The sequence below is a fragment of the Amphiura filiformis genome, chromosome 5 (assembly GCF_039555335.1).
Source record: "Amphiura filiformis chromosome 5, Afil_fr2py, whole genome shotgun sequence".
Lineage (NCBI taxonomy): Eukaryota > Metazoa > Echinodermata > Ophiuroidea > Amphilepidida > Amphiuridae > Amphiura > Amphiura filiformis.
Window position 1 is genome coordinate 33785217 of NC_092632.1, and position 21416 is coordinate 33806632.

Below are 21416 nucleotides of genomic sequence, written 5' to 3' on the forward strand. Positions count from 1 at the left end.
TGTCAGACTTTCTCTTAACGAGAATGTCAAGGAAAGCATTGGTCTCTTTCTCATAAGTAAATTTGATAACATCCTTACGAAGATTGTTGAGGTGGGTCAGAAAGACGCTAAGTGTTCACGTTCGGTAACACATAGCGTTTCCAGTTCTGAGGTGGATTAGGAGCAGTCAGAAGAGCTTTCCGTTCAAAAGACTCCATAAACAGGTTAGCCACTGGTGGGGAGATGGGAGAACCCATCGTCACGCCATCAGTTTGGAGGTATGGGTCCTCTTCAAACATGAAGTACTAGTAAGCATTGTTGAAACAAACCGCCAACATGCGTCTAATGTCAGAAACGTGGAATGAATCCTATCAACTAAAGTTGGTTTGTCTTGTAGTCGGTCCATGGTGATACCAATAGCTTCCTTCACAGGAATGGACGTTAATAAGGATTCTACATCAAAAGAACTAGCATCTCAGTGTCTTTGAGGGTCACAGTTGAGACGAACGCGAGTTCTTAACTTGCCAGTCAGAGGTTGAAGTATGCGTGTCAAATCCTTGGCTGTGTTATAAGTAGGCGACCCAATGGCTGAAACAATGGGTCGTAAAGGTATGCCGGTTTGTAAAATTTTAGGTAAACCATAGAACCCAGGAGCTTGACTAGAGGAGGGTAACAACCTCCAGTAATCTTGACTATTGAAAATCTTTGTCAAAGTCTTTGTCAAATCGCAAAGTCTTCTAAGAAACTGTCCGATCTCGCGTTATTAGTTGTTGAATCGCGCTTAATGAGAGGAATGTGTTTTTTCGAGCTGAGGAGTTGATTGGCTTTATCCGGGTATTGTCCTGGTCAGAACAGAATCACGGTAGCGCGCCCCTTGTCAGCAGGGAGAATCTGAATAGATTCATCTTTCTTCAATTCTTGCAGAGCTCGTTGTTCATCAAAGGTAATGGTAGGTTGAGGGGGCTTCGCATAGAAGTGACAGCATTACGAGCTTCTTCGTGGTCCTTTTTACCCAAATAGGCCTTTGTAATTTCGATTCAACGGCAGCGACAATCTGAAGTCATTAATGAAAAATCTTGTAACTTGAGATGAGAGGCGGAAAGTTCCTTGCTATGTCATGACAGAGGCTGTTACTGGAGAGGGAGGGTTCCTGGGACCAAAGCGCTCAACCCACCGCCGCTCGTCCAGTCGGTGCAGTTGCTGCAGACTGAGAGAACTGACAGTATAGTTATATAGGGTTGATAACCCTAACATCTTCAAGACTACACGTCGTAAGGGAGCTTAAGGGAACCGATCAATATAGGCAGTGGCTACACACGGACCCGGCCATGCATGGTTTCCACTGGATTTTGAATTAAACAGCTCCGTTTCTTCATAGGCTGTTTGAAGACCGGGTTTGAAGGCCTATGGTTTCTTGAACCTAAAGTATTCTAGCCACTTCCCTAACCATCATTATTATTATTTATTATTTATACTTACCTTTTTTACCTGGACTTCGCGGATAACTGCTGCAAAGGGTCGAAACATCAGTCGGAAGGGTCGGCTTAAAGATGAACGCCACCAAGACAAAGTTTATGTCTTTTAACCAGGTTAACATCAGCACAAATAATGGCACAAAGCTAGATGAAGTGAAATACTTCAACTATCTCGGAGCACGGGATGGCTAGCACAGAGCACGATGTCAAAACACGTAAGGCAGCGGCTTGGAGAGCATGTAACAGCCTAAACAAGATCTGGAAGTCTGCTCTGCCAAAGAAATTTAAACTGCGGGTTTTCAGTGCAACAGTGGAATCTGTGTTAACATATGGATGCGAAGCCTGGACCATAACTCCAAAACTATCTAGAGCTGGACGGCTGTTACACTCGAATGCTTAGGACAGTGTACAACATCCATTGGAATCAGCATATAAACAACAAAGAGCTGTATGGAGACCTTCCAAAACTCTCAGAGAAGATTAGAGAAAGAAGGACACGCTTCGCTAGACACTGCTTCAGGAGTAAGTGCGAACCTGTCGCCAATCTGGACACCCAAACACGGAACAAGAAACCCTGGAAGACCACCCCTTACATTTGTAAATGTTTTCAAGCAGGACACTGGACTACAAGCATCAGACCATGGGAACGGCGATGCAGGACAGGAGGATATGGAAAGCTGTCGTGGTTCGGGAAAACCACCCGAAATAAGCAAGTAAGCAATATTAGCTTTCTTTAAGCAGGGTAATCCCATCAATGAAAACACTGATCTTCCTGGGGGCCCTGCAAGAGCCGTATATATTTACAAATTAAATTGTGTCATGAAGAAGTGTCAAGGATCGTGCATCATGAAAGGAAAATGTCCATCAGTCTTTCCATATTTAATGGCATTTAAATGTCAGTAGGGGCAAGTTTAAAGTCTCTACAAATTCTTGTATGCATGAAAATTACGCCAAAGATTACTGTTTCGTTTTTATTGTAATCTAATCTTTTATTTCCTGAAATAAAATTTGGGGTCTAATGTGGATTTTTTATATGAAAAAATGTATTGTGCATGTTAGAGGCCCATTTATTGTCGGATTTCTGTATGTAGAACACACAGTTATCAATAATTGAGCGCTATTAATACACATTAATGTTTTTAAGCAAATAAAATTCCAAAATATGGTACGTCTTCTGTCTTTGCTTGTCACGTGGTAAGCCTATGTTGACGTTGCGATTAGGCCCCTAGTTCAAATAAGTTTCATAAGTCAGGTAGCCGAGCGGTGTAGGGCAGGCCTACATGGTGTAGGCGCTAGGCTCTTTCAGAATCCATGATAGCCGTGCGGCGTGAGTTCGAGCCCCACCTCTGCCGAACTAAATTTACTTTTAATTTGATAATTACGGTATAGATTAACATATGTATATGTATTAGGGAGCTTATTTTTAAAAGCATCTATATCTAAGATTATTTGTGATATGTGCATATCATGTTGCATATCTTCTCCATTACAATGCCACCACATTTGAATCAATCACATTTTTCACGCATAAGTACACGTCTTGTGAATGTAGTGGGGTATCAAACAGAATGTGCCAAATTGACTATTATTCTGTGCAGCAAGCTGCTGTCCTATATCTTCACAAACTGGGACCTATTCCAATCCTCTAATCTAAGATTACAACGCTCGCCCCACAAAGCCATCAAAGACTACCTACAGAATATGGGAGTAGAGAGAAGACCTGCCCGATTGAACACTTGTTGGACCAGTTTGGTCGGAATAAAGAACATCTTTTGAATTTTTTTTCGGACTAGAGAACCTCTTAAAATTCGGATAGTCGCCCGCCCTGAACACCCCTATAGCTACGCCACTTTTTAAACAACTTGTTATACTGAAGTTACAGTTCAATCAGGGCTGTTTTAACTTTTCTGGCGTTTTCTCTTCTGAACTTTAATAGGCTGTAGGCCTAATGTTTTATGTTTATAACTTGTGACGTGTTAAGTCTTAGGGACCGTTCACAAACACTTGTAAGGGGGGCCTGATGCAAAAAAAAATTAATCGCGAACATTTTCGCCCCCCCCCCCTTTACAGACCTCGAACATTTCAGGCCCCCCCTTTTTTTTTGACATGAATATTATGGGTAAACGGTAAACCCGATAGAAAAACATATAAACTCAATTTTACCAGAAGGGAATTTAGGCCTACTAGGAGGGTCAAAAATTTTCAGCCCCCCCCCCCCCTTTTTGCATCAGCCCCAAGTGTTTGTGAACGGCCCTTACTAGCTATACTTTCTCAATTTGTTCACCAATTTATGGGCTAGTTTTAGATATTAACAAATTTGAGAACCGAATTAAACAAGAAATGTCTTTAAAAAAGACAATGCCTCAAGAGATTCCAGCGGGCACCATTTGTTATTAGCTTATAAGAGATACTTGAAATGCTAGCTTTAAGCCATCTTGCAGTGGTAATAATTCTGTTGTATTTAATGCAGGAATACCTGCATGCCGGGTGGTAGTCCGAATAATCAGTCCCAAAACAAAATAGGCCTAGGCCCTATTCATTTACTGACATGATCGATGGACCCTGCATTTTTCAATACATTGATGCTGTAGCCTTCGTACTGAGTGAAGAAGGCTACACACAAGGAAACTAGGCTATAATCACGTATCATGAGCCCCGGATGCTTATATATAATAGATGGCCTCCTTCAACTCTCAACTTGTGACCACAGAAATAGCTTAATAACTGTGTAGGAAATACAAAAAAAATGAAATTTGGACACCAGAAACTTAAGGTTGAAAGTCAAAAAGTGTCAATTGGTACACCTTTATACAGCAGAAGTTATCATACAGTGATAGTAAGATTTTTGAAATAAAATCTCTTTTCTGTAAAATTGATTGCTGTGCTGAAAAATGTTGCATAATGGGTACTTGCTTTTTTGTACAGGTATTCATTGTAAGGTACCATCAATGATGGTCACAGAATTGGGAAAAAATACATTTGCCCATAACTTTGTTAATTTTTTCCCTACAGACATGGTTGACTCCTCATTTTTTAAGTTAAATAATCACCTTTCTAAACAAAACAATTTCAATGTGAAATATCCTACTTGCAGGGTTGTCACCAGGACCAAAAAAAGTACTAAAAAGGCTACTTCGAAATTTGATGATCATACCTAGCATAGGCCTAGGACAGGTAGGCAAAAAACCCTTTTTTCTAATAATTTCTCCATAGCGTCATTTATGTCGACAAATTGTTCACAAATCCACAGCAGGGTTGCAAATATACCATATGTCACTCGAGTGCGACAATTTGTACAGATAAATTTATCACAACAGGTAATTTGGCCATTCGTCTGCATATTACCAAAAATAACGTCATTTATGTCGACAAATTGTTCGCAAATCCACCGGTTAGTTTTAAGGATATAATACATGGCATAAAATATGACAATTCATCAAAATAAATTTATAATGAATGCTTTTGTGGATATTTCCTAATACAATATACATCTGACATGTGTATATGATTTATGTCTTCAGTAGGAATTCGGCTGAGCATGTGAGGGAATTCCAATTGAATGAACTTTCAATAGCGTGACAAATTTTTGCGTACACTGCGCGATATCGCCAGCGTGTGCGATTGTGTGTGATGTCATCGCGGAAGTGAATCCAACCATGCCAACGCACTCATAGACATACCACCTAGACCTATGAGTGCCCATCCCTAACCATGGCAGTAGGTGAAGCCACGTATCCAAGGTGATTTTGGTCGGTTGGTCGGACGCCGGAGAAAAAGCGTTCATATCTGGAGAGAAAGGCGCGCTTTGCGTGATTGCTGCGCCATTATCGCTCGTGTCAAATGCAACATGTTCCGTGAAGACGCGACTGGAGAGAAAGACGCGCTGGTTTGTGTGATTCCAGCGCCATTATCGCTTTCGCATCAAATACAACATGTTCCGTGAGCCGAACATATCTGCTTGCTTGCGCCCAGGTATGCGTCCTTGTCAAAGTCGTTGCTAAGCAGTGTCAGCTTCACTACGCGAGTCAAAGTCACTGGTCTAGATGCTTGTTTGTCTGGGAAGCGCACTTGTGATTGGTTAGCATTGTATCCAAGGTCGATGCGTTAAGCGTTGTAGTTTGAAATACGCGATATACGATCGCGGTTGGATCGAGTGCAGCTGTTAAAACCTGCGTTCATTCAAAAGTCTCAGCTTCAGGTTGTAGTAAGTAGGTATACCTAGCATAGGCCTAGGACAGGCCTAGGCAAAAAAACCTTTTTCTAATAATTTCTCCATAGCGTCATTTATGTCGACAAATTGTTCACAAATCCACAGCAGGGTTGCAAATATACCATATGTCACTCGAGTGCGACAATTTGTACAGATAAATTTATCACAACAGGTAATTTGGCCATTCGTCTGCATATTACCAAAAATAACGTCATTTATGTCGACAAATTGTTTCGCAAATCCACGGTTAGTTTTAAGGATATAATACATGGCATAAAATATGACAATTCATCAAAATAAATTTATAATGAATGCTTTTGTGGATATTTCCTAATACAATATACATCTGACATGTGTATATGATTTATGTCTTCAGTAGGAATTCGGCTGAGCATGTGAGGGAATTCCAATTGAATGAACTTTCAATAGCGTGACAAATTTTTGCGTACTTTTCGCGATATACGCCAGCGTGTGCGATTGTGTGTGAGTATCGCGGAAGTGAATCCAACCATGCCAACGCACTCATAGACATACCACCTAGACCTATGAGTGCCCATCCCTAACCATGGCAGTAGGTGAAGCCACGTATCCAAGGTGATTTTGGTCGGTTGGTCGGACGCCCGGGTCGGACGCGGAGAAAAAAGCGTTCATATCTGGAGAGAAAGGCGCGCTTTGCGTGATTGCTGCGCCATTATCGCTCGTGTCAAATGCAACATGTTCCGTGAACGCGACTGGAGAGAAAGACGCGCTGGTTTGTGTGATTCCAGCGCCATTATCGCTCGCATCAAATACAACATGTTCCGTAGACGCGAACATATCTGCTTGCTTGCGCCCAGGTATGCGTCCTTGTCAAAGTCGTTGCTAAGCAGTGTTCACTACGCGAGTCAAAGTCACTGGTCTAGATGCTTGTTTGTCTGGGAACGCACTTGTGATTGGTTAGCATTGTATCCAAGGTCGATGCGTTGGCGTTGTAGTTTGAAATCGCGATATAACGATCGCGGTTGGATCGAGTGCAGCTGTTAATCTGCGTTCATTCAAAAGTCTCAGCTTCAGGTTGTAGTAAGTAGGTATGCCAGGTGAATTCAAATTTGCCATCAAACTGCATCATTTTATATATCAAATTAAAGCCCTTGAGTTAAGAAAGCCAAAACTGAAAACCTTTTTTTCATAGCACTTTCCATAGTAAAGTTACATCTTGTCAAAGATTGACTTTCATCAAAAGATTCATCTAGCAAAATTCCCCCCAAAAGCATTTCGGTGGTGTTTCTAGATCTTAGACCTCATGTTGATAGCAGCTTATTTAATGGAACTGCTATCAAAATCCCTCTAAAATTCCATGTGCGAGTGACTTATCACCATAAAAATCATATATTTGGGTTACGGGAAGTATAGACAACATATTTATGTAGGTTTCCTTGTACCGGCCAGTTCTTTTATATTTCTATGAAAATATATGTATTGTGTTCTAGGCGAATTTGGCTGACTAGCAAATGTGTTAACTAAGGTTTGCCTGGCATACCTATAGTAACGCTACAAATTTCAAATGTTTGAGGACTTGTTCTCATTGCTTAGCAAGCCTACCTGTATTTTCCCCGGTATTTTCACATCATATTTTGTGGTCAAAATGATTACAAATGTGTAAATTTGCAATCATTTCGTCGTGTGTACGGCGATACTCTCGAAGAGAGGAATGTACTCACCGGTAGAAGAAGAAGAACGTTGTCAGAGGGTTAAGTGCACAAAGTACAAAAAGTAACTATATCTCATTAACAATGATCCTACAGATATGCGACCACTGACTTTTTTGTTCCTTATGACCAGAGGAAAAGTATGACATATCGCACGACTCTGTGGTATATTTGGTTAAAAAGATAGAGGGCTAAATGCACAAAGTAGAAAAAAGTGACTATATCTCAGAAACCAATGATCCTACAGAAATGCGACCACTGACTTTTTTGTTCCTTATGACCAGAGGAAAAGTTTGACATATCGCACGACTCTGTGGTATATTTGGTTAAAAAGATAGAGGGTTAAATGCACAAAGTAGAAAAAAGTGACTATATCTCATCAACCAATGATCCTACGGATATGCGACCACTGACTTTTTTGTTCCATATGACCAGAGGAAAAGTATGACATATCGCACGACTCTGTGGTATATTTGGTTAAAAAGATAGAGGGCTAAATGCACAACGTAGAAAAAAGTGACTATATCTCATAAACCAATGATCCTACAGAAATGCGACCACTGACTTTTTTGTTCCTTATGACCAGAGGAAAAGTTTGACATATCGCACGACTCTGTGGTATATTTGGTTAACAAGATAGAGGTTAAATGCACAAAGTAGAAAAAGTGACTATATCTCGTTAACCAATGATCCTACAGATATGCGACCACTGACTTTTTTGTTCCTTATGACCAGAGGAAAAGTATGACATATCGCACGACTCTGTGGTATATTTGGTTAACAAGATAGAGGGTTAAATGCACAAAGTAGAAAAAAGTGACTATATCTCATCAACCAATGATCCTACAGATATGCGACCACTGACTTTTTTGTTCCTTATGACCAGAGGAAAAGTTTGACATATCGCACAACTCTGTGGGATATTTGGTTAAAAAGATAGAGGGTTAAGTGCATAAAGTACAAAAAGTGACTATATCTCATTAACCAATGATCCTACAGAGATGTGACCACTGACTTTTCGTTCTTTATGACCAGAGGAAAAGTTTGACATATCGCACGACTCTGTGGGATATTTGGTTAAAAAGATAGAGGGTAAGTACACAAAGTACAAAAAAAAGTGACTAGGCCTATATCTCATTAACCAATGATCCTACAGAGATGTGACCACTGACTTTTTTGTTCTTTATGACCAGAGGAAAAGTTTGACATATCGCACGACTCTGTGGGATATTTGGTTAAAAAGATAGAGGGTTAAGTACACAAAGTACAAAAAAGGATGCAGCCAAAGATAGGAGCTTGTAGTCACCTGCTCCGCAGCCGACTGATGATTCCGCTTTGCCCCGTGTTCCACTTTGCCCCGATCTCCCCTAAATATTCGTCAGGCTGAACTATTTAGGTGCTGTTCACAAAAATATCGACATTTTGGTAAGACGGGGGGTGCAGGCCCTCTAAATATCCCTAAAATCCTTCACAGATACCTTATTTCAGATTAACTTCTTTAAAACAATAAAAACTTTACACATTCAAAGCTTTATATTCTTTTCAAAGTCCAGAATCAAGTCAAACATTTTTATAATCACTCTTCAAGGCAAGCATTTTACTACAACCCCGTATAAAGAATTTATGACCGTCCCTGCCATTTTTTTTTTTTTTTGCATAATTCATTAGCCCGAAATGCAGACTCATTGAGCATTTTGTACCGTAAGAACTTCGTGGCAACATGGAAAACGTAGCCCAAACCTGAGTGACAGAATGATTTGTCATGGCAATCCGGCTATTATTTCGCCCAATAGTCGTGTTTCAAGTTCCAATTCGAATACATACTGCTTTCGGCAGAAAAACAGGGGGGTAGTAGTGGGGCTATGAACGATAGAATAGATTTAGGCTAATAGGCCTAATAAATAGAATGTAATTTTTATTATTTGGAAATGCATACCGTAACTAATTATAGGGGATCAAAACACAAATTGGGTCACAATCCCATTTAGGAACTTTTCAATTAAACTTTATACAGCGTTTTATTATATATTAAATGTCGTGACCCTTAGCCAAAAAACGCAAGTGTCATTGCAGAAATAATTTTTCACTTGTGCAGTGACCTGTTCAGTATCTTCAACAATGAGTGACTTAGTTCGTGAACTTGGTAAACAGTAATTTACTTGGTATAGACTGGTCACATACCGGGCCATATACGACGTACTTCTTTCTTTCAGATGAATCAGAATCAGATTCATCATAATATTCATATTTTTCAATTGATAATTCTCAATACTGGCCTATTTTAATTCATGACACATTTTAGTCGGCAGACATCTAATCCACATCCAGTCATCATAATAAAACTGCAATGTGCATGCGCAGCAAGTGATGTTTATAATAAACCCACGATAAAACATCACGACGTGCAGTCAGTCTTCAGTCAGTCTACAAAACATAAGGCGAAGGAGCTGCACGTGTGCTAAACGAGAAACACGCTATTTTCATGTGGATATTATAATTTACAATATTGATATTAGATTTGCCTATTTATCAAGAAAATGAGTGAAAGTAAAACGAACGGTGTCCCTCCTCATGGCGAGGAAAAAGACAATGTGCCTGAAAATGAAGCTTCATCACCGCCTCCAACAGTGGATATATCAGGGAGTCACAAAAAAGAGAACAAAGCTAGTAAAGGACAGGAATTGAAAGCACGAGGAACATGGGGTGGTCAATTGGATTTTATTCTTGCTTTGATTGGATTTTCTGTTGGTTTGGGAAATGTCTGGAGATTTCCATATTTGTGTTACAAAAACGGAGGAGGTAAGATAATTAATTTTTTATTGGGAATTTATCGGGGAATTTATTTCGGCCATTTATTCATCAGCGGCTGCCTCCGCGCGTGCCATTTGCCCATGCGGTATCGGTACATGCATTAACCACCTTATTTTTTTTTGCATGCAGTCATCACTGCTGGTCATACGTACCATGGCATAAATTTGCGTTAAATTATACATTGACTGAATTTCATAATTTATGTTAAATTTAGCATCGATCAATAAAAGTGTAGTATTTGTTCTGAGCCCACGACATTTTTATACTGGTCTAGCATGGCCGGCCGGACGGGATCGATGAAAAGCATGATGAAGAACAATCCGGAGTGGAAAGTAAACATTACAATAATAGTAGCCTTTGTTCAAGGTTCGAACCATGGCCGTGTTTGTCAAGGCTGCGTATCATACATGATATTTTTGAGTTTATTTATTTTTTTTTTACTTTTATTTGTAATACACAACTATTCTTGTTATTGAAATATTGGAGAAAAATATATTAATATATTATTAACATGATTAAGGGGTCGGTCATCCACCTAATTGTTTGCGGGGCCTGAGAGCAAATCAAGACATCGAATTTACATTCTGAATACAAAGAATGTCCTTTTGATATCCTTAAATTAGTGATATAGCATGATAATATAAATTATGATACGAATTTTATGGCAAATTATTGTATTAACATGATTAAAAAAGGTTTATTTTATACATTCATGAAATCAAAATAGGCCTATAAGCCTATCATTTTTTTAATAGGCCTACATGGTACTACTATACTAGTAGGCCTATATTATTCTAGGATATGTATGTACTAGGCCACTTCCTTGAGGTGTGTATATCAATTATTTTGTGAGTTTGACCAAACTACCACAGATATTGGAACATGACTTACCATTTAAAAAAAAGGGGGGGGGGGGGCTGTGCAATAAATATGAGCCCGGGGGGGTAAATTGTCTCCCACCAGGGCTCATAATTATTGCACACCACAAGCGGCGGGTGGTGGGGTGGAGGATCCTTAAATTTCTCCGTGGGGCACAACCCCCATAAAATCCTAAGAGGAAGAGAAATTAATGTCTTGTGTAAAGGCCCCATTCAGCGCGAAAAAACACAGTGTTTTGGGGGTCAATTGCACATCAAATAGGCCCCCCCCCTACTAACATTTTCCTTGATTGGGCCGTGTAAAATTAATATTTTGGTTCTCGTCCGGTCGTCCCTCCTCCTCAATTTCTGGGATTTGTCAGATTTTTTTTTTTTTTAGATTTTTCAATTTTTTAGACTTTGGAATGATTTATGAAATCTTCATACATATAAATAAGTTTATTAGAGAACAAGCATCACTTCCAAGTCTTTTTTGTGGTACTCTAGGGGTTTATCCTCAGAATCTCACATTTGAAAAAATGTTGGAGCACTGTTGGAGAAGACCGAAAACTACTGACAATGCTAATTTTACATTGAAAACAAAAACAAAAACACCTCCCTCCCTCATCAATTCATGAAAATCCTCTGGACGAGAACCAAAATATTAATTTTATACGGCCTTATGAGCAAAAACTTGTCAAAATATTAAGGTATATTTCACAATTTTGCACGCACTTGCCGAACAAATACCAAAATGTACCTTAATTTTGGGCAAAAATAGTCTGAAATTTTTCGCGGCACAAAATATGCCCCCCCCCTCAAAAAAAAAATCAATGCTTTCGCCGCCACTGGTGCTTTATGATTAAAAGGTAGGCTTATGTGGCTGACCCTTTAGTCAGAATCGGTATTGTGAAAACCGATATACCGTCTTAGACGTCTATGTAAAACCGATAGGGTCTATATACCGAAAAATCAGGGTTTTTTTGTGTGTGTGTGTGTTTTGTTTTTTGCAACAAAAGAAACATTTTTTTGTCAATTTCAAATTTTATTTTAATGTTTTTCCTGACCTAATAATACACAAGCTCTAACCCATCTCCCAAACCATACTATAGGTAACTTTAGTTTGGCCAAACTAACCTAAAATCCTTGTCCCAACCCCAAAAAGGGAATTAGGGGTGAAATTGATTTCACCTAAAATTCGGACCTTTACGGTATTTTCAAGTTTCTAATTTTATTTTGTTTAATGTTTTTTCTGACCTTATACAAACTATAACCCTTATCGCAAACCTTATAGATACAAACCACCCAAGCCCACCTAACCTAACACCCTTGCCCAAACCCCAAAAGGTAATTAGGGGTAAATTGATTTCACTTAAAAATCGGACCTACATTGTAGGCATGTTTAGTGTTATTTAAATGCATGGATATGTCAGTAAAGTTTCAATTAGGCCTAGTACCGGTATTATTATTTCCTCTCAAAAGATTGCCCCCCAGATCATGGCCCTTATGTCCCGACCGGACCTATAGGCCATGTGGTAAACCCACCCCTAAAAAGCTGTCTCTGCCTCCTCCTCCGCCCCCCCCCCTCTGTTGCACTCTCTCCGGTGCCCCTCGCTTCTCTGTCTTTCCACTAGCCTTTGCTTGTCCCTGTGTTTCCCTGTATCTCATGTCGTCCCAGCCATGTCAAGTTCACAAGTCATGGCAACGTTCCAAGTCCTGCACGCTGCTTTTAAAAATAATTCTTTGTACTTTAACTTGGTCACTGTGGTAAAGAAACTGGATAAAATATAGCCTTAGCAAAGGAACGTTTTAAAGCCATACAATTACAATTTCGGTCACATTTTGATTTTGTTTTTCAAAACAATTCGGCTGATTCTAATTTATTAAAAGTGTTAAGTTTTATACAGTAAACATTACAAACTATGCCTAGAATCCGGCAAAATGAAACTTTCATGAAGATGCATTTACATTTTACCTACATGTAGTAGGCCTATATGACTTTTAAAAATTAAGAATTGAAATAGACTACGCACATTTCATGTATACAATGTATTAAAAACCTGCTTTTTGTTTCGCGTTTTCCCGCAAAAATAATCACTCCATCATGTCCATGTGCTTTCTTTTCCACAAAGAGGTGCGGAAGCACGAAAACCATCACAAAAGAACTGTTAAATTTTGATGGAAACCCTGTAGGGGTCGGTCGGGCGGGCCTAAGGCTTCCATTTTCTTTGGCGATCGCAATATCATGCTTTCAACTTAGAAAACAACTTAGCAACCAAGCAGTGATTATTGTCTGACATAATCATGCAGGTATACGCGCTTTGCTCATGTATGGACCTCGAACTCATTCTCCACTGCATTTATTTGGAATTCCGGAGTTTCATCCCAACCGGGATCACCGGTTTCATGTTGAGAAATAAAATATATATATATATATGCCTATGTATCGACCGGCTAGACTATGCCATAGTCGAATTTTGATAAATAAAAATATGTTATTATTAATCATGATGAACGCATTCCGTTGAACTCAAAATGATACCGATGTTTATTGGAATTAAACTGTTCAATAGTAAAATGTTCATAAAAGAGTCTATATTAGTGACAGTAAAAGGAAAGTAGGCCTATACTTCTAAGGCCTACATTAATTACATAATTAGGTATATAATGGCTTACTTCAACACTGAAAAATTCTGATTTTGGAATCTACAGTTTATTGATCGCGAAAATCCCTAAAAGCTAACAAACAGATGGAGTACGGTGACTGAAAAGATGTGAAAATATATCAATTGTACCACAAATTAAGAATAAATCAAATGTAATAGCCAGAGTATGCAAAATGGGCAAGTGGACTACGGAGAAGTCTACCGACCGACCGACTGTGCAGGGTGGTCGAGGACAAGTTACAACTGAACATTGTTTTGGTGGGGTTTTTTTTTTTTGGGGGGGTAATTGCAAAGAATGCTTTTATATGAGGTCCCCATAAACACCCTACAAAAAAGTCCACAAACCCTCGCAAGGATAAAATACATGTACATCATTTGCATATATTGTCGAATCCATGCAAGAGTCGAGTCAGAAATCAAACTTTTCGTCAAATCTGGTTACAAACCATACCAATGTATTCCTCTTATTAAAGATTCGGAAAAAAGTATAGTTTGACCTACATGTATCTCGTATTCTCCGCCCACCGTACAGTTCTCGAGTTGTAGGTAAAAATACCAAATGTTTCTAGTTTACAAACTGCTCCCAACATTTTGATAAAAATCTGATGAAGTAAATATATATAAGGCCTATAGGCCTATATGATATACGGTACATAATATGTATATACATGTAGCATAACATTAACGCGTTTTTGGTGTTAACATTTCTTCCTTATAGGTGCGTTCCTTATACCCTATTTCATCTGCCTATTTGTTGCTGGGATACCTCTTCTTATTGCCGAGTTGAGTATCGGTCAATTTATGGCGCAAGGAGGAATCACATGCTGGAGATTGTGTACAATATTCAAAGGTAATTTGTGTATAATTTATACGTTTCTATTTAAAAATATATGTTGTTGCAATACTGTTTTTTTTTAAGTGTTATTATGAACATGATGAAAGGAAGCCATTTATCAGTGATTTGTATAGTGTTTCAAAAGGGTTACATGTAGAAAATTAACCGTATTTTGCGATGGTACATCAAAACGATGCCAACTCCGTATCTTTAAAATTAAAGGCAAAGGAGCGCAAGACGACAGGTGTGTCAACATGGTCAATAGTGACAAAATATCGCATTGAACAAAAGCTAAACAGTTTCACATTTTTTCTTTATATTTTTTTATATTGTGTTATTTTTACATGCATGGTTGAACAAAAGAAACAAATTGACAAATTAAATAGGGCGCATCTGAAATTAAACAAGTTTTATTCTCTGTTTGTCAAAATAAAATATACTGCCAGGCTATGGCTGGGATGCCCGCCAAAAGTACGGTGGTATTTGAATTTGAACGCTGTATATGTGTCATGTTGCATCGTGGAATGGAATATAATGTGAACTGGACACAGAGGGTATATAGGCCTACATGCATCATGAAAAGAACATTTATATGCTTATTTGTTGACAATAACCGGTTTTAATCACCCTGTATATCCGCAACATGATGACTTTAGATAACCTCAAAATAATAAAGTACAGTCATGGACATAAAGTTTGGAATAATTTGTCACTTTCTTGCCATGACCTTGCTTAAAACGTGCTCTTTTTTTTTTTCTTCCCTTTTTTTTTTTTTTTTTTTTGCGGTGTTTTCCCATATACACCAGGCACAAAAAGAAACTCGTCAGTTATATTCATCCTTGCTGTTCAATAACTTGATAATTTTGGATTATTCTGAAATATACATTTTGTTAATTGGCCTTTTCTTTCTCATTTGACACCCTGTTCGTGAACATTGAGCAAGAATTAACCAAGATATGCGTCTCCAAACTCTCAAACCCCAAAATGAAAAGTTGCAATTTTAACGATTCAATTGTACCTGTCACACTGTGTGCTTTATTGATTGGCCCGTGGTGCTTGTGTGCAATACAACGATGCGTTCCCATTGAAAATCGTTGAAAATGCAACTTTTGATTTTGGGGTTTTGAGTCTTTGGAGGCGCATATCGTGGCCAATTCTTGTTCGTTTTTCACGAACAGGGTGTCAAATGAGAAAGCAAAGTCCAATTAACAAAATGTATATTTCAGAATAATCCAAAATTATCAAGTTATTGAACAGCAAGGATGAATATAACTGACGAGTTTCTTTTGTGCCTGGTGTATACCAGTCGGCCTACGCGGACACCAGAGGTCAAAATATCAGAGTGTCTTTCCAAGAAAGAAGCAGTTATTCCAAACGTTTTCCATGACTCTATAAGCCTACACTGCATGGGAATACAAAATTACATGTATGGTTGATCATAGACTCTGATGGGTTGATATACAGCCAGGCTTTCATAACGTATAGTTTTAAGGTGGTATTTGAGGCATTTTGGGAGTGCTCTATGCATGTTTTAAACAGATTGAGTGGAGTAGGCCTACACTGCAGACACATTATCACACATAGTTGTCAAAATATCATGATCAATTTATATTTTCTATGTATCTCATTATTGTTACCAATAATGGATAAAGTTGATGAGCTAAAGCTAAAATGACTGAAAAGGCTCATCGATGTAATTTTTCCTTGCATAGGCCTAAATTGCAGGGTACCAGGTACTTCTATTTTGCATACCGTACTTTTGGCTTGAAACTTAATTTCTAATATGTTCTAATATATTCTTTTGTCTACCAGCCCTCTCATTTACATATTTGCATAATAAATTAACATTTATGCAAATTAGCTCATCAATTATGCAAATGAGAGGGAGGCCAATACAAAACATATTATTCGAATAGAAACACTTTAACCAAGTTTCAATGCAAAAAATATGCAAAATAAAGTACCCTGCACATGTATGGATATTTAGCAAAATATTGGCAAAAATTACATTAATGTGCCTTTTCAGTCATTTTAGCTCATTAACTACATTGATTAATGATAAAATCAATAAGATAAACAAAGAAAATATAAATTGTTGTAAAAAATATTATGAAAACCGTATGTCCGATTTGCTTCAAACAGAAGGCATATTGATCAGTGTAATGTACTTTGCCCTATTCAATTAATCTATTGAAAACATATGCTCAGAGTCAGAGCATTTCCTGATTTCCAGAAACATCGTAATACCACTAAAATAGTAACCGCTTCTTGGAATACCTTTACATACAATTTCAATCCAGTATGAATGGGATGTCTCGTCATACTCATATCATCGAAAGGATTGCAAAAAGATGTAGATTCAAAATGGAGACACACTATAGGCATATATATACTCAAAATATCTATTGCTTTCCCAGATGCAATTTTTTTTTCTCTCTGTTAAAAAAAAGTGTTATATAGTGTTATTTTGCAGTTATTGGTTCATGGGTTTGGTGATATTGAATTTATATAATCATGCTGCATGGATCTTGCCATTGCTAGCAAGTTTTTGTCATAACCTGTCAAGCTTTTATGAGTTGTTATTTGTATTCATCATGTTCGTGGAGGGAATTAGTATCTCATTTCTATTTTACTCAAGCAATTAAGGACCTGTAATTTGTTTTTGTCGAAAGAGGAATTAGTATGTCTACGTCTCTATCTCATTATTCTCATATCATTTTTTTTTCTTCAGGAATTGGCATTGCAAGTATCATCATCTTGAATTATTTAAATTACTACTACAATATCATCCTGGCATGGGGCGTCTACTACATGTTTCTGTCTTTCACATCCATCCTACCATGGTCTCACTGTAATAATGAATGGAATACTCAAGATTGTCTCGATCCCAAGTACCTTTACGGTAATAGCAATGAGACGAGTCTAGATGCATGTATGGGATACGATACGGAATCGACGGGTAATGAATCTATGATTGCCAACGTTGGCAAACAAATCTGCATAAACGGCACCCTGAAAAATGTCAGCGACTTCACGCCAGCAGTGGAGGAGTTCTGGGAGTAAGTGAATGAAATCAAAATCATATACATTTTGAAGAAAGAAATTGCACAATTGATAACAGAAACTTAAAATACATTTTACATACATATATTATTACACAGGATGTCCCAAAGGTTTTAGACTTCGACGTCTTATCATACAAACAATATGAATGCAACATCGCAAACAGGGAACTTGTATAGTAGAAAAATACAAAGAAACATTTCATTGCACAATCAAGAAAATCACACAAAAAGCATTTTGCATCATGCCACTGTAATTTTTACAGGCATATTATTTGCTTTCGCGGAAACGTAATTGCATAATAGCCTAGTATTTTATCATATTAATGGCCACTGGCCAGTTTGGCCACAAAGCGATATATACAATATACAAATTGAAAAGACATACAAAGTGGGCATAAATCTTCACTTCAAATAAATGATTATACTTTTATGCTGGTCGCTGTGCATATTTTTGCAGGTAGTAATTCAATGCATCGGGCATGATGGGCCATTAATTTTAAATCTCACCAGATTTTCCGAGTCAAATATAGCCCAAAATAATGTCCGAATCAGGAAAAGGTAGAAATCTTGTTTTCAGAGTGTGATAAAATGTTGGGCGAAACTTCGGAGCGTACAATACAAGATGAGTGTCCAGCAGGAAAGCCTACATGTACTACCCATCGTCGATAGTTTGATATCTGACATCATGGTCATTTAACAGAAAAGAAATCACTGATTACCTTCAGAATGCACTTTTAGAAGTCTAGAACAGTGGAATGAAATACCCAATATCGAAGTGATTGGAAAATGGCGCTAAAAATACTTCTTAATGAAGTGAAAATTCACACGTTATTGTTTCCAAATTATATGCAAGCCGATTTTTGTGAAAGATATGACGGTTCAAAATGGTAAAGAGACTTTTAGAACACTCTGTCAGTGTATAATGCAGACGTGTTAATGATCATCCGCTAACATCACCTCAGGTGATATATATTTGATATTATTAGGATTAGGTTAACCCTAACTTTACCTTAACCCTGATATATCGTCTGAGGTGATGTTTTGGATTTATGAGCAATTCCACATCTGCATGCAGATAATGGAGAGAGAGAGCAAATTATACTCTTACAATAAATGGAATGGTAGGAAAATAAGAAAATAATCCTTTCAACAAATGTATTTGTTACCTTTTTTGTGAAGACAATAAACATATCAAGGCATCAACAGCTTTTATCATTACAGTAAAGCTGACGGGTTGGCGCCTAGAATTTAAAATCTTGTTAAAATAATAAGAATGGATCATTTGAAATGAAGTGTTAAGTGTCACCAAATCGTTAATTTCAATTAGAGCATCATTATTCATTAATATGTCGTCGTATCTGTCACTAAGGTCTGCATGCAATGAATGACACGTTAATATCATAATATACTTCCTCATTCGTTAACCGTCATATATGAGGCGCATAATAGTATTGATTTAAATTGATGGACATACGCATATTACCTTGCCAAAAATATACCAAGCATATATCGTAGTGCCGATGCTCGTTGAAATATCGTCTAAACATGCTGAAGGGACTGAACGGTTTATATTACAGTGCCCGATACTGGTGTATAAAAGCATGCGAGTTAAAGCGAAACTCCTTTCAACATAGCATCCGGTAATTTAATAAATACAATATCTTATGCTGACTTTAAAAATAACGTTATAACAGCAATATAATTGATCATTTTATCATCAACATTGGGTAAAATGTAAGTCAAAAGTAGGCTACATTACATTTTGTTACTACATTTCTACGTATACACGGTACCGGGACAGCATTAGCAATACACATTAACAGTGTTCTCTTGTTGCAACATTAACTTTCTATCCGAAATTTTGAATGATTGTGATTTGATATCTTCTTGTTCTTCCCCATGTTCTCGTATTTAAGAATTTATTATTATTATTATTATTATTCATTGTTGTTGTTGTCGTCGACTTATCATCAGCATCAACAATATCATCAGTTTCTGAGAGTGAGTCGAGTTTAGTATAGTATCCCTATTTAATTATAATTTTGATGGGTTGATGTACAACTTTTTTTCAGACGTAAAATTTTGCAGTTCCATCAGTCGACTGGGTTAGAGGATATGGGTGGCCTGAATTGGCAGATGGTTTTGTGTCTTTTCTTCGCTTGGATATTGGTATATCTCTGCATTTGCAAAGGAGTCAAAAGCTCTGGAAAGGTACGGACTACTAGTATAACGGGGATAAAAGGAAGAATATAACTGTTGATAAAATATTTTGCAAAGATGTTTACCCAAAGTAATTTATAATACCGTTTTAAAACGTATTCATTAATACCATTATTTAACTGCACATGATTGTTATTAACACGTTTGAAGAACATGTTTGTGTTTGCTGGGTATCAAGGGTTGTGAACCAGAAAACCTTAACTCACAATGACACACATTGCGAGTTGAGGCTTTCTGTATATATAATTATATATAGCCGCGGCTGATGAAAACATTAGGATGCAAAGCAGGGATGCCAGAGTTGTTTATCTACTCACATCATTTCAACAGAAAAAGTCATGGATGCAAAATGCCAAATTATTCGATGTTCAAGAGAGAGCGAGGAGAACAAGATGAAAATGATACCAATGTTTATACCGTTAATAATAGTAGTTGTTATTAAAATGCAGACTTCAATCCGGGCTTAGCAGCATCTGTTTCTCGTGCTCAAATAAGAATGATCTATCATGCTGCGTGAAGAGGTTGGCTATGATCAAAATAAATGTTAATTCACACAATGTCAAGAATGTGTGAAAGAGTTAAATGTCAGTGGCATCTCCTCACAATGTTCTATCACATCATCAAGCGTGTTGATTATGTTATTCATCGCTGCCAATGTTCCTGGCACGAAGCCAATGATGAACATTATGACCCTTCCCGAACCCCTGGCCCGAACCACGAAAGCAGGAGCTTCGCTACCGCGTATAGACGGATAACGTAATAAACAAGTAATCATGTAAAGTTTGTCAAGACACCCGGATCACGTGACAAATAGGGGTAAACTCATTATACAACTTACAAGGAACAAATAAAGTATAGACCCATACACAAATTAAAATAAACACTAACAGTTCATTTCTTGAAATCGGAAGAGCCTACATTCCATGTATATATCCAAACGCACGTTCCGTAGCGTAGGTAGCTTTGATTGTATGACGAAAGATGTTGGCCAAGTTCACGTGACGTCATATCGGCAGAGTGCTATCGAGTACATTCGGTCTTTGATCTTCATCCAATATCTGTTGATGACATGAAGTGAAAGAAAAAAAGTGACTAAGGTGTTCTTGGTATGAGGACTGAAACTGATAGCAATATTACCTTGAAAACAATCGGACTTATGGTGACTTTTGTTTTCTTTGAATCCGGCCCGCATTGATCGCAGTATTAATATTCCTCTCGTTTTCATATGCCTAAAGACATGGTTTATAGACATATATTGAGAGAATGACGTTAGTCACGTCTGTACCATGATGTCAACATACATTACCCATGTTATATACTACGTTTCTATCATAACACTTGTCTATGGTTCTGCAGTCTATCTATATATCTAAGCATCTATCCTAAGCGCTCATGTCAACATGTGAAATGCAATACTATACAGTATTACTATTTAATACTGTAGTATTAAAAGCTGTAGTTACATTATAGGCCCTATATACTGCGCCCATAAAGCTTCTTCTTTTTTTTACATCCTGCACATTTTAATGGATGAACTTTTTAAAAGTGATACTTTGGCCTATGCATCTATAAAAAAATAATTCCTAAATATGGTTTAGTTTTATATTTTT

General features: G+C 37.7%; 1 protein-coding gene across 1 annotated transcript in view; it reads left to right on the forward strand.

Annotated features, from left to right (window-relative positions):
* The first annotated feature begins 9750 nt into the window (after nucleotides 1–9750).
* The window catches only part of LOC140153018 (sodium- and chloride-dependent GABA transporter 1-like), a 37325-nt gene continuing 25659 nt past the window's right edge, over nucleotides 9751–21416 (forward strand). The window contains exons 1-4 of the mRNA XM_072175604.1: nucleotides 9751–10151; nucleotides 14405–14536; nucleotides 17253–17580; nucleotides 19659–19797. Of these exons, the coding sequence (XP_072031705.1) occupies nucleotides 9890–10151; nucleotides 14405–14536; nucleotides 17253–17580; nucleotides 19659–19797 (861 nt within the window). The 5' untranslated portion in view covers nucleotides 9751–9889. The remainder of the gene's footprint in view (nucleotides 10152–14404; nucleotides 14537–17252; nucleotides 17581–19658; nucleotides 19798–21416) is intronic.